Here is a 13,140-nt window from a genome sequence, read left to right as displayed (position 1 = left end):
ACACAACATTCAGTTGTTGGGATTATTCCTCCTGTCATGTTGGAAAATCCTAGCTCAGTTCCTAATGAAGAGTGTGTTCCTTCATTCCATAGGGTCATTCCCAGCTCCATGCTGGGCGGAGCTCTGAGTGGAGGATGGCAAGGTGCAGGCAAGGTTTTGTTTCTAAATCTGCCCCACTTCGTGTAGCACTCACTGTATTGGGGCTCAACAGAGGAAGAAAATTGATGAAATAATCTTAGTCATTTCAACTTTACAAATTTGCATTTCAGTGTTTGATTTACAGGGCTGAGGAAGCTGCTGAACAGGGTCRGCCACATAGCAGGGGAGTGACTCCACTGCCACCCTGCCCCAGACCCGGGTGGGTCTCTCAAGCCTCATTGTTCCCTGAACACCTCGTAAATCACCGACATTTCTTACCCTGTCACACAGCTTTACACTTCCACTTTGGTTTGAAGAGAGTGAGGTGAATTATCATTTTGGATAAGGCATTATTTTAAAAGATGTCAAACTGTTTCATGTTACAATCCAAGCTGAATTCTCAGCACAGCAGGAAAGAGATTAGTCAGAGAAAATATTTCCCTGGGAAACATGGCTTTGTAACATCAAAGCAGAATTGTCTCTCCTTGGAGTCACAACAGGACTCTCCTGCTCTGTGCAAATGACAGAGACTGTTCTGCCTTACATTCCCTTTTATTCCTCTCTCTTATCAATCAGTGCTGACTWCTCCCAAACCCCTCAGCACCAGCCAGCTATCATGGACTTTGGGATCAAATACCTTCTTTAAGCACAGTTTAACCAGGAAGAATGTCTGAAAGGGGCAAATTTTGTCCCAKGCTGTCTGTTGGGAACATTCTCCTGCTTCCCTTCTGCTCTCCTGTAAGTGGGATACATTTGCAGGGCCAGCATGAGGGAATGCTGTGTTTTAGCCTCATTCTGCTCCATTGGTGTGTGCCACAGCTCCATTCCAGGGTCGGGATTTATCTGTAGGTGACAGATTTATCTGTAGGTGACAGGCATCTGGACAGTGTGTCCATCCCTTTGGGTCAGCTCACATGGCAATTCAGGAAATATAAGGTAGGATTTGTGACACAAACTGCTCAAAACACTCTCGAAATTAAATTAAAGCCTCAGGTCTGGGATACGGTTCATACAAGGAAAGAATAGCTTAATCAATAAAAAAATTGGCACGATTTTATTTCATGTCAAATGGATTCATGCCATGGATTCGATGGCTGTGTTTAACAGCCGAGCCTGCAGGGGGCGCTCTGTACTGCTCCCGCTTCCCAAAATCCCAAATCTCGTGGATTGTGGCAAAATTCTGGACATTAATCATCTCCAGCTGGGTCATACAACATTTTCAGGAGGTTTGATGAAGACAAGAGGGGTAAATTATTGTAAAGAAAGAAATTCAAGACAAGAACCAGAATTCAGTGGACTGAGTTCACCGAGGGGCTCCACTGTGGATCAGGACTATGCCATACCTGCAGGATTTATTTTTTTGCCCACAGCAAATGCTTCTGTTTGCAAAGGCAGTTGTCAGGTATGGACAGGTACGGCAGCCCACTGCTACTCTTGGTGCCTCTGTGCACAGCCCTGCTAGACTCTGGCATTCCTGGCTATGAGGAAATGGAACCATGGAGGTGACAAGGCAGGTTTTCCTCTCGGCCCACCACTGACTCAAGGACTGAGAAAAGAAACTCTGACTCAATGTGCCTGTAAAAAAAAAAGCAGGAGGAAAGGAAGCTGCTTCTGTGATATTTCTGACATTTACAGCCCACCTTTAACCATGAAAAATAGCAGCAGCCAAGTTAAGCAAGTATGAGAATTCATGCAGGAAAATCCTTTTTCTCTGTAACGATTTCTGTTAGGTTTCTCGTCATATATAACACTTTGGAGTGCTAATCCCAACAAACCTCAGAATTTATTGTAGTATTACCACATTGTGACTGCTGTATCCTTGGAAATGCTCATAGGCAGACTGGAGGGGCTTGGATCAACCTGCTCTGTCCCTGCCTGGGGCAGAGGGTAAAACTGGATGAGCCTTAAGGTCCCTTCCCACCCAAAGCATTCCACGATTAAGGACAAGTGACAGTGAACACGTAGTCTCAGGCTCATTGGGGCTGACTCTCAGAGCTGGTTTAGTACTGCCTAAAGAGAAGTTTTTGTGAGCAGCAATTACTCCTAATAGCGCAGTTTGGGAGCCCACGCTCCCGCAGCTCCGCCAAACCTGGCTCCAGGGAACACCTTTCCCTGGCACACCCCTGTGCTCCCAGCCCTGGCAACCCTCACAGGGCTGTGATCAAAGCACCCACAGCCTCAGTCATCAACATTTTCTGACAACATTGCCGATCTTAGCTCAGTTCTTTCCCAAACCTATCCAAAATCACAGTCGTACCCAAAAGTTCATGGCAATCACACACATGCAAAGATTTTAAATCAATGCCAAGAATGCATTTCTGTCGAAAATGCTGTTAGAAATCATGTCACCAGATTTTATCAGTAATTAAAGATGAATCCATTAGGAAAGTGTGAAAAGGCACTCAGCAAGCACTTTGGTCACTTGCTTTGTTGGCGGTGGGCTGCCCAAAATACAGACAGTTGGCACAGACCTCAGTTTTAAGATTTAAAGCTTGAATATGGATGTCAGAATCTGGTGGGAAACCACGGCTCTTAGTTGAGGTAAAAGCCAGGATTGGCTGGTACACATTAACAAGGGGAAAACAGTCTTTTTTGAAAGTGGCACAAACTATCAAGAGTAGTAAGAAATCCCCTTTTGTTCTCTTGAAGGTGTGACCAGCCAGGGCAGCCAGAGCCAGACTCTGAAGGAGTTTCCATGGACTGAGAGTTGCCATGAGAACCAAGTGTTTAAAATGCCTTCCTGGCAGCAGCTCCACAAAAAAAAAGAGGATACAGGGATACAGGATACCCCTCCTAGAGCAACAACTGGATTTTCTCACTGAGCCCAGCCAGAGATCTGCAGGCTCTGAGAATTCCTGTCAAGAAAAACTGAGCATGAAACCACCAGGATGATCAGGAAAGTCCAAATCCATGGACCCACCAGGAGGGTACGAATAGAGCTCCTTGTTTTCTAATTAGATCCAGAACACGAGCTTAAGACTTGCACAGTAATATCTCTACCCTCACTGGAAGCTGGGGCTTATCCCTGTGATCAGAATATATTCTTGTAAAATTAGCAAGAGAAATAATAATCTATAAATCTATATATACAAATATGTGAGTACATAGATATAAATAGTAGACATAGGAATGTTTTACGCACAGGAACAGAATAAAACAACTCAGTCCTGTGCTATGAACTCTATTTACTCCGTGCCTCTCCCAAGTCTAGGATTTATTTTGGAGTAGGAATTTTCCATGTGCTGTATGGGAAGATCCCTGTGGATAGCCCCAGGCCTCCTCCCTCAGTGTGAATCCCAGCAGCGTGCAGAGCCCATGGCAAATGTCCAACAGCCACTGCTCCCCCGAGCCTGGGACAGGTTCAGTCCCTTCGGGTTTGGCAGAAGCTCCTGCGCTGCCTTTGCTGCTGCCTGCAGAAACCTGACTTTTGGAACACGTCCTCCTGTTGGATGTTTAACCCTCAGATAATAGTTTCCAGCCCCATCGTATCTTGCTGAGATTTACCAGGCAGATAACAGGTTAAAGGAAGTGTGAAAGTATGTCCAGTGAGTTGACTTGGGTGCCCCAACTGAGCCTTCCTTCCCACACAATCTTTAATCATAGATAAAAAAATCTGTTTTATTTTCCTGTCTCAGGTACTTTACTGCCCGATTTTCCTTATCATTAGAGCTCTGGAATGATAGAGGAGTCAGGAGTTTAAAGCTAGTTATGTTTCTAGGGAAACAGGGACAACAATGAGGCATATCCACACCACAGCCAGTTTCAAGGATTTGCAAAGTATTTACACTGCTCCCAGTTACTGAAGTACTTGAGCTCTTCAAGAGGATCTTTTATGTATTTTCCTCATACTAATCAAATACTCTATAAATGGCAATCATTGAGAAATTAAATTCTGTGCCTCAATAGCACTGCAGCAGCCTGAGCAGGAATCATTCCAGGTCAGCTCAAATCACTGATCCATCGTTTCTGTTCTGCCATGAACAAACCAGAGCCCTATACAGAAATGTCCTTTGTCTTACTCTCACAATTTCTGTTAAAACAGAACCCTTACATGACCTTATTTCTCACCTCTGTCAGTGAAGAAATTATGCATTCCCTCCACCACAAACCCAAAATAGTAATTTTAAGTAAATTCCCAGTGTTGCTGTGCTCTTCTCTACCCTCTTCTCCAGCTGCTCACAGCTGTGTGTGCATGTGCTGGGACCTGCCTCTTCAGCACAGCAACATTCTTGTCTCACAAATCTATTGGCACATTCAGGGAATTTATAACAGTGCCAGGTTTGTGAGCATTTGAAAAAAAAAAAAAAAGATTTATGATGGGCTGTAGAAGCCAGATAGCTGAGAGCTGTATCTTGGGCAAACCTTAACCRTATTTACATTACTACTATCTGCAGATCAGAGCTTGTTGTCATTGGTTCTTCCTACAAGGAAGTTTAAAAGAAAAAATAGAAAATTTTGTGCTTGAATTAAAAAGCTGCAAATGTTTCATGCCTCTGGTCTTCAAACAGAGAGAACATCCCAAGCTGTGAACTTAAGAGGCCCTGTGACATGATTGGTTGGAAGGGTGGACAAGGTTTGGATAGCAAAGAAAAGAGATGGAGACTAAAATTGTGCATGTGAAAAAGCATCACATTTTCACTGATGGAAGCAAAGGCAGACAGGAAGAATTAATTACCAGAAAGGACAAATAGTTAAAAATGTAAAAGGTAAATCTAGAATAATAAATTGCCTTTGCTCATTCATCCATAGATGCATCCATGTAACTGCAAGCAGCAACAAAGTTGGTTATAACGTTCAGCAAGTTAATTGGAGTGTAATTGCATTACCTATCCCTGGCAGGAAATTCAGCAGGATGTGAGAAGAGACAAGGATATGCCAGTGTCCTCAAGGGCAAGAAAAAGAGAGTTTACAGAACAACTAATAAAACTACCCTGAAACAATATGAATGATTTTATGAAGCAGCAGTAACTGGAAAGGCAGAGAAGATAAAGGGAAAGCAGAACCAGGTCTCAGCCAGGAGCCTGGGCGTGACTGGATGACTTCACTTGAAAAAATGTGTCTCCCTTCCCCTTGGATAAGGTGCAGATAAAGGAAATTCCCTTTGCTGACCATTCCTTACTGGGGAAAAGCTGACCCTACCATAAATTAGATTTATTGTACAGACAGAAAAAGAGGCCTACACTGAATGCTAACAGCACCTTCTTCAACTTGCCATACTAAAGGSTTTTCCAAGCATTTAAATACACATTCTCACCTTAAATGGGTCCCTGCAAAAACAAACACATGCAACCATGGAAAGTTAAAAGAAAAACCAAAACTCTTCTGCAAATTTAGAATTCAGTTTTAGGAAAAACCCTGTGTAAGGGATAGATTTGGTACTAGAGGCTTATGCTGTATCTGGTGTTATAAATCAGATTAATCCATTTGACAGCATGTCCCAAGACTTTCTTCTTCTGCCACTTCAGCTGTATTTCCAAACTCTGATAAGAATTGCAGTTCATTCTTTGGGAGATTCTTCCCTGTTACCTCATGCAAACCCAACCTGCCTGCAGTACCTGATCAATATTCTGGCAGTGTGCAATATATGGTGATTGCTGCTTATACTCAAGAGGTTGCAGAGGGAATGCAGAAGCCTTCCAGATCCAAATTTTCATGAGTTGGGTGATAAAATATTATGCAGCATCATAAAGGTGCATTTAATTTGCAAAGAAAATAAACTGTGTTGAGGTTCTGATATGAGAGTCCAGGGAATGCTGAAGGAATACCTACAGGGATGGATGTTCCTCTTTCCTCAGAGCAGGAAAGAGATCTCAAAAAGAACACATTGGTATTTATTGTCCTTTCTTGCATTTCTGTTCAGCGAAGAAAAGCACTGATGCTCTTTACGCTCTAATTATGGACTTTGACATTTAACAAAAAAAATAACTGTTCCCCAGTTGTTTTCTTGCAGTAACCTCCTGACCACCTAACTTAACCACTATTTTACCTGTTCACAGCCCTTGGAGCAGCTACTGGCTGGGCAGGTTTGTCCCACCCAGGGCTGAACAGGACTTTCAGGTCTCCAGAAGGAACAACCACCGTGTCCCTGGCAGCAGGAGTGTCCCTGGGCCTGTGAGGAAAGGCTTTACAGTGTTACAGTGCAGGATGGAGATTTGGGGAAGGCAGCAGTTTGTACAGAGAGGAAAGAACTCAGCTCTGGTGCTCCAGGCTGAAGTGTGGTACATATCCTGTGTGTATCCAGTGATATATTCTGCACCTCAGTCACTACAGAATTCCTCCTTCCAATACAGCCTCCCCATTACCTGGTGATACAGGTGCCTTGGCCAGCCTCCCATTTGCTGTTTGCTCTTTCCCTCCCTGAATTTGCCCCGCAGTTTGACAGCTCTGTACACAGGGAGTGCAGCTTTATTGTGTGGCCTGAAATACCTGGAGCATTTTTCATGGGTATAGAAAGGCCTGGCTGCTCCCAAGAGCTGCAAGCACTGCCAGGCCAGCATTTCCTCTTTCTCACTTCTGGGGACTTCCAGAGGTTTGGAGGGAATGAGAAAGAAAGCAAATGGAAGGAAAGCTCTGAGTATCCCCCTGTGTGTTAGGAATGCTCAGGGAGGAGCCCACTGTAACAAAAGCTTTTGAAAATCCATCTTGGATAACAGAGGCCTTGAAAATTTTCAAAATAACATTTTCATTACTCGCAAAGACCAGAAGACTACATGATTCTGTTTCTTCTCTTTGCTTCTCTTTCAGAATTAAAGGACTACATGTGCAATCAGACACTTGCACAATCTTTTCACTCCCCAGGTACCCAGAGATGTTATTGCTTCTCTCTGCTACAGATGCAGCCATGGCTGCTTCAGAGGGATTCTTGTGTCTGTAGAAAACCAGACCCTCACATTCTCTGTTTGCCCAAACAAAACCGAGAGCAAAGACAGAAAGAGTGAAAACTTCATTTCTGAAAGAACTTTTCTCAAGGGGAATGAGGGAAAAAGAGGGGTGGGAACGTGTTTTGTGAAGGTCCACACACATTGCTCACCATTTGAGCTCCTTACAAGTTCTGTTATCTGGCTGAATCACTCTGTTAAAACAAACCTTTGTGTGACTCCGCTCTGACCGCGGTGTTGGCCGCAGTGGGTGCGCTCCGAGCCCCTTTGTTTCCATGTAGGTAAATTCCAGCCCGGTTTAGGAACGCTCCCCTGGGTAGGGAGGCGCCTCCTCCAAATCCCACCTTTCGCTCGAAGCGGCAGCGGTCAGGGGGAGGGGATCGCTGCCGTGTGTGGAGGTACTGGGGAAGGAAACAGCCCACTCCACAGCCACTGACCAATAAGGGCAACTGCCGTGTTGGCAGAAGGCTTAGGRCTGATAAATTCCATGGGTCTCAGATAACACATTCTGGAGACAACTCCCATTGTCACCGGCATAAAAGCGGTGTGGTGGGGGAGCAGGGCACTCTCCTGTCTCGGGATCACGAGCCGAGCGCTGAGGTGCACTTTAGGTTGGGTTTTTGCTCTTTATCCCCATGGCCAGTTACAGCTTTAGGCAAACCAGCTCCTCCGTGGCGGGGGGACCCGGCGCCTCCTCGCTGCGGTTCGGTGGCAGCTTCAGAGCCCCCAGCATCCACGGGGGATCTGGTGGCAGAGGTGTATCCGTGTCCTCTGCCAGGTTTGTCTCCTCTGGCCTGGGRRGYRGCTATGGTGGGGGTGGCTATGGTGGGGGCAGCTTCAGCAGCAGCTTTAGCTATGGGGGTGGCCTGGGGGGCGATGGCCTCCTGTCAGGAAATGAAAAGGCAACCATGCAAAGCCTGAACGATCGCCTGGCCTCCTACCTGGAGAAAGTGCGTGCGCTGGAAGAGGCAAACTCTGACCTTGAAACCAAAATCCGAAACTGGTACCAAAAGCAAGGACCAAGCCCAGCTCGGGACTACAGTCCTTTTTTCAAGACTATTGAGGACCTTCGAGACAAGGTAGGTGTTACTATTAATCAAAAATCATCTTAGATTTCCACTTACAAAGGAAACATGAAAACCCAGAATGTTCCTTAGGGGACCCCTAGAAAGCATTGCAGGTCATGAGAAGGAGAGGGAGATGAGATGTACGTGCAAGGAATGGGCAGGGGGATAAAGTCAGTGTCAATGTGGAATTATCTACATTTTTAAATGTTACAAACCCAGTCAGTGGGGAATGCCTGAGTACTGACCTCTGATAATGTTTGCCTTTAACAAAGCATATCTTTACACACACACATATCCACATGGTCATCATGTACACACATATGACCAGTTAATGTATATATGGCCATATATAAACTGATATCTAAAGAGAACCAAGCAACCTTCTGCTTCTGCAACCTCTCACCTGCCATAGAGCTTGTAAACCCTCATAGGCCCAGACACACCGCTTTAAAAATGAAAATAAAAATGGGTTAAGAACAATTTCTTTTTCACATTCCCTATACTTAACCTTGGAATTCAAATAAGTGAACTGAAACATTTGGCGYAGGAAAAAAAGAAACAGCAGACATGAAGTAATCAATCCCATATATAAATGCAGGATTTGCCCCAAGAGCCCATGGGTACCTGATAACAGATTGCTGAGGTGATACACACCCTGCAAAACACAGGGAGTAGCTGATTAACTATGTAAATAAATGAAAGAAAACTTGAGGTTTAGTTTTCCAAGTTCAGCCAGGAGTTCATGACTGCTCCCACAGAGGTTCCTTCTCCTTGCTGCAACCCATCCACATTCGCTGCTGATTTAAAATCTGAGCTCTGCTGACAGCAGAACTGGCAATGGGATTTTCTCCTTTTAGTATTCTTTTCCCTCCTTTCTTTCACTCCCCTGAGTTAGGGAAGGGAAAATGCTGTTTTGTGGATGACCTTTTAAATGTTAGAAGTGTCAGGCGTAGAAAATGTGCTTTCCGGGTAAAAAAGAACAGAGATTACTTCTAAATAAAATTTCCTTCAGAGGCTTTCACGATGCATTAGAAGAATCAATAAACACTATCCTGGGTATTCCAGGAAATAAAAAAGTGATCCAAGATGGTATCTCAAAGTCCTCTCCCTCTCAGCCAGCATGTAGTTTTGTCTCACTGGGGAACTTCTGCCTAAAGCCACTTCACACCCCAGACATGAGGATGTGTCCAAAACACAATCCTGGCAGAAGCACGTGATAGATCTGTGTGACATGTTTGCTGTAGATCATTGATCCTTCCCTACACCTCTGTGTGCTGTAGCTAGATGAACTAGACTCTTCACTCTTATCTGCAGAGCAGGGAAGCTGATAACAGTTGTTTGAGCATCACTAATGAGCTCTAATTGTTTGCAGATCCTTGATGCCACCATTGACAACGCCAGGACTGTGCTGCAGATTGACAATGCCAGGCTGGCTGCTGACGACTTCAAAACCAAGTGAGTCATTTCTGAGAGGGAGAAGATTTCCTGAGTGGCAAAAATCCTTGTTGAGCCAAAGGGCAGTGAAACAGGAATGGAATGCCCCTAAATCCCCTGTCTGAACATGGGTTTGATCCTGTCCGTGCAGTTCAGCCCTTCATGTTTTTGCTAAGAGCAACATCTGCACCACTAAAAATTTTGCATCATATGAAATACCTGGAGAAAGGTTTAATGCTTGATACCATTTGCTACATCACAAATCCTACAAACCCAGATACATTCATACTGTGTTTCTTGTGGGCTGGTCAATCAGTGAACCTGAATGGGTTCATTTTGCTTTTTTAAGGTTTGAAACTGAGCAAGGTCTTCGCATGAGCGTGGAGGCCGACATCAATGGCCTGCGCCGTGTCCTGGATGAGCTGACCCTGTCCAGAGCCGACCTGGAGCTGCAGATTGAAGGATTAAAGGAGGAACTGGCCTATCTAAAGAAAAACCACGAGGAGGTAAACCCCAAGAACGTTTGAAAGTGGTGCTGGAAAAGCAGCCTGTGGAAATATGGAGTCCCTCAGGATTGTCCTGGGTTCTCCAATAGTGAGGAGAGGATTTCTGTGTAGACTGGGATCCCTCCTGCCGGTATCTCAGGGGGTCAGTCAGCTTTAGCCCATGAAGAAAGAATAGAAGGTTCATAACGTTTTCAGTTTACAATTGTACCCTTTTCTGTCTCCTCTGCCATTCCGCACAGGAGCTGAGTGCCCTGAGAGGTCAAGTAGCTGGTCAAGTCAGCGTTGAACTGGACTCTGCTCCAGGCATTGACCTGTCCAAGATCCTGGCAGATATGAGGGACCAGTATGAAAACATGGCTGAGAAGAACAGGAAGGATGCTGAGGCCTGGTTCCACAGCAAGGTAAAACCCCTCCATACTGCACAAACACTAACCAAAAAACCCATGAAAGAAAAACCATTATTAAAAGACACAGGAAAACGCTGTGGCAGTCTTATGTCCCCCATATTTCTCACATTGTGTTTTCCCTGTCTCAGACCGAGGAGCTGAACCGTGAGGTCGCTGTTAACACCGAACAACTGCAGAGCAGCAAGTCCGAGGTCACTGACCTGAGACGCACCCTGCAAGGGCTGGAGATCGAGCTGCAGTCCCAGCTCAGCATGGTACAACACCCCCACCAAAAAGGGCCCATTTTCCCCTCCCTACACAGAGTCCTGCAGTGGCAGCAAGGACTGTGTGTTTCTGTGGTTTCCCCTGACAGAAAGCGGCGCTGGAAGGCACCTTGGCCGACACGGAAGCGCGTTACGGGGCGCAGCTGGCACAAATCCAGGGGCTGGTTGGCAGCATCGAGGCACAGCTGGCTGAGCTCCGAGCTGATATGGAGCGCCAGAACACCGAATACAAGATCCTCATGGATATCAAGACTCGGCTGGAGCAAGAGATCGCTACGTACCGACAGCTGCTGGAAGGCCAGGAGTCCCAGTAAGAACTTTTTGCTTGGCCTCATAAGTCTGACCATGCCACRGTGCTCATTTGCCACAGCACCTCCRTAAACACAATTGCAAATACTCCTGAAGTTCTACAATTTTTAACAAACTCATTTTTCTGGACCAYGGTGGAGCTAGAAAGGTTACAGTTGCCATTTACATCAAGTGAGACCTCAAAGGGTTTCTAAACAGGAAGGGGAAGTGATGAGCAGTACAGCAGATAAACTGCAACTAATGGTTGCCAGTGATCAGCTGCATCACAGTCAGGAAAAGTGCAGTTAATATGTTTTACAGAATATAAAAATTAACATCAAATTCCCATAAACTCCCTGCTACCAGGTAGAGAACCTTGCCCTGGCAGGGATCAGTGTGGGAGGAAATACTGGGAAGAGAGGTGAAGGTAGTCACTGAGTGACTCCCACACAGGAGTACAGCTCAATCTCTTCTYACACTGCCTGAAGGAGGAAAAAAATGAGGCTTGAAAGATTTTGATTTCCCCTATTCCTTCTTTTCTACAATGTCTTTTCCCAGTGCAGTTGTTTAAAAATGTATTTCCTACAACTCCCTCTCCTTTACTCCTCTCCTTTAGAAGGAGCACAGGGAGATGGGTGTCTCTTCCCTGGCTGCACACACAATGTACCTGATTGATAAAGAATTTGCTTTCATGCAGCACTTGATGTATTAACTCTCCTTTCAACTATTGTCTTTGTTCCACAGGATGTTTGGCTCCCTTTCGGGAACTGCCGGTAAGAATCCTTTCTCTTTCAGGAGGGGTTTTATTTTCTAAAATTAAATATACATAATTCTGGTAGTTTTGTATGTTCGAGAGACTGGGGTCTGCATGATTTGTCAGAGAAAAAAATAATAAGTAGCAAATGATGTCTCTGATTAGAATGGAACAACTTTCAGCCATTAAAAGATGTCAGATATCARAAAAACATCTCATACTCTGCTATAGTAAAGGCTAAGTAAAGCACTTAATCATTTCCCCAGATGAAAGGACTGGGAACTGAAGCTTGGCCAGCTCTGGGGAATTGCAGGAACATGCCAGTAAAACCTGCCTTGAGCTGTTAGAGGTCAGCCGTGTCATAAAAGGGATGAGTCAAATCCAGRGTGATGGAGAGGAAAAGTTCTGAGAGAAGGGAATGAGAGATGAGGCCCAAGCCAAGCTCAGCACCCATCACAGAGTGGGCTGTGTGAGCTGGGCTTAACTAATTGCTGTTCTTTCTCTCCATGTTACTGCAGACAAAAGAGACAAGCTGGGAGATGGGAAACAGCACTGAAGGTCCTCCAAAGGTCATCTGCAAACTGAGAAAAAGCAGACAACGCTATGGATTGAGACAGAGAGGAATCATTCTGTACTGCTGGAAAGGACAGTTAAGGCACAGAAAGTTCTTGGCCACACAAGGTTTAGACAGATTTATTCACTTAGTGATGATTAAGTTGAAAATTGGGTCAGCTTTGCAATTATTTCTAGATTTTGCATGTACTGATTGCTGCATCTACTCAAATAAAGACAATATTCTTGCAATCCTCGCTTCTTTGGAATTACTGTGATATTTCATTAAAGTTTGGCTTTATTCAGGCAGGAATTAGTGAGCCAGTCTCCCCAGGAGTGTTCACAATATGGGGGTGGCTTGGGCTCTGTCCTGATTCTTTCTGGGGCTCCTCTTGCTGGCAGGAGCTTGGAACACAGAGGCAGCAGCATCCCCAGCCCCTTGGTGGGGGACACAAGAGTGACCTGGGTTTCTCACAGTGACACTGCAGAGCAGGGGCAGTGGGATGTCAATTGGCTCTGGAGAGCAGCAGGAGCTGGGAGATGTTTCACAGGGTAAAATACAAAGCTGTTGAACTGGCTCACAGATAACTCCTACAGGAGCACACAGGGGCAAGCAGCAGTTGGGACAATTCTTCACTTCCATTCTCTGTTCACACAGAACTTACAAACTGTTAGCACCAATTTCAGCCCCTTACCTCTCATGCCATTGAAGGGACTTTATCCTGATACTCCAAGTGGAATCACTTTTACTTCTGACACCCAGAAATCAGGGATTTTATTCCCTACCATCCCTTTCCAAACTGACAGCCAAGGAAACTTTTCGGGTCTTGTGCTAAAAGCAAACCATGGCTCC

The 13,140-nt window shown here is 45.2% G+C and overlaps 1 protein-coding gene across 1 annotated transcript; it reads left to right on the top strand.

The window, feature by feature from the left end:
- Positions 1 to 7,598: 7,598 nt before the first annotated feature.
- Positions 7,599 to 12,530, top strand: LOC130585413 (keratin, type I cytoskeletal 19). The gene is made up of 8 exons (XM_057385894.1): positions 7,599 to 8,095; positions 9,456 to 9,538; positions 9,867 to 10,023; positions 10,263 to 10,424; positions 10,559 to 10,684; positions 10,783 to 11,003; positions 11,726 to 11,754; positions 12,254 to 12,530. The coding sequence occupies exons 1-8, from the start codon at positions 7,652 to 7,654 to the stop codon at positions 12,289 to 12,291; spliced, it is 1,260 nt and encodes a 419-aa protein (XP_057241877.1). The 5' UTR covers positions 7,599 to 7,651; the 3' UTR covers positions 12,292 to 12,530.
- Positions 12,531 to 13,140: the final 610 nt, after the last annotated feature.

This window comes from Malurus melanocephalus, unplaced genomic scaffold (assembly GCF_030028575.1).
Source record: "Malurus melanocephalus ecotype Western Australia unplaced genomic scaffold, MMel_1.1 scaffold_885, whole genome shotgun sequence".
NCBI classification, from domain to species: domain Eukaryota; kingdom Metazoa; phylum Chordata; class Aves; order Passeriformes; family Maluridae; genus Malurus; species Malurus melanocephalus.
Note: the sequence above shows the minus strand (reverse complement) of the source record. Positions and strands in the feature narration are given on the sequence as shown.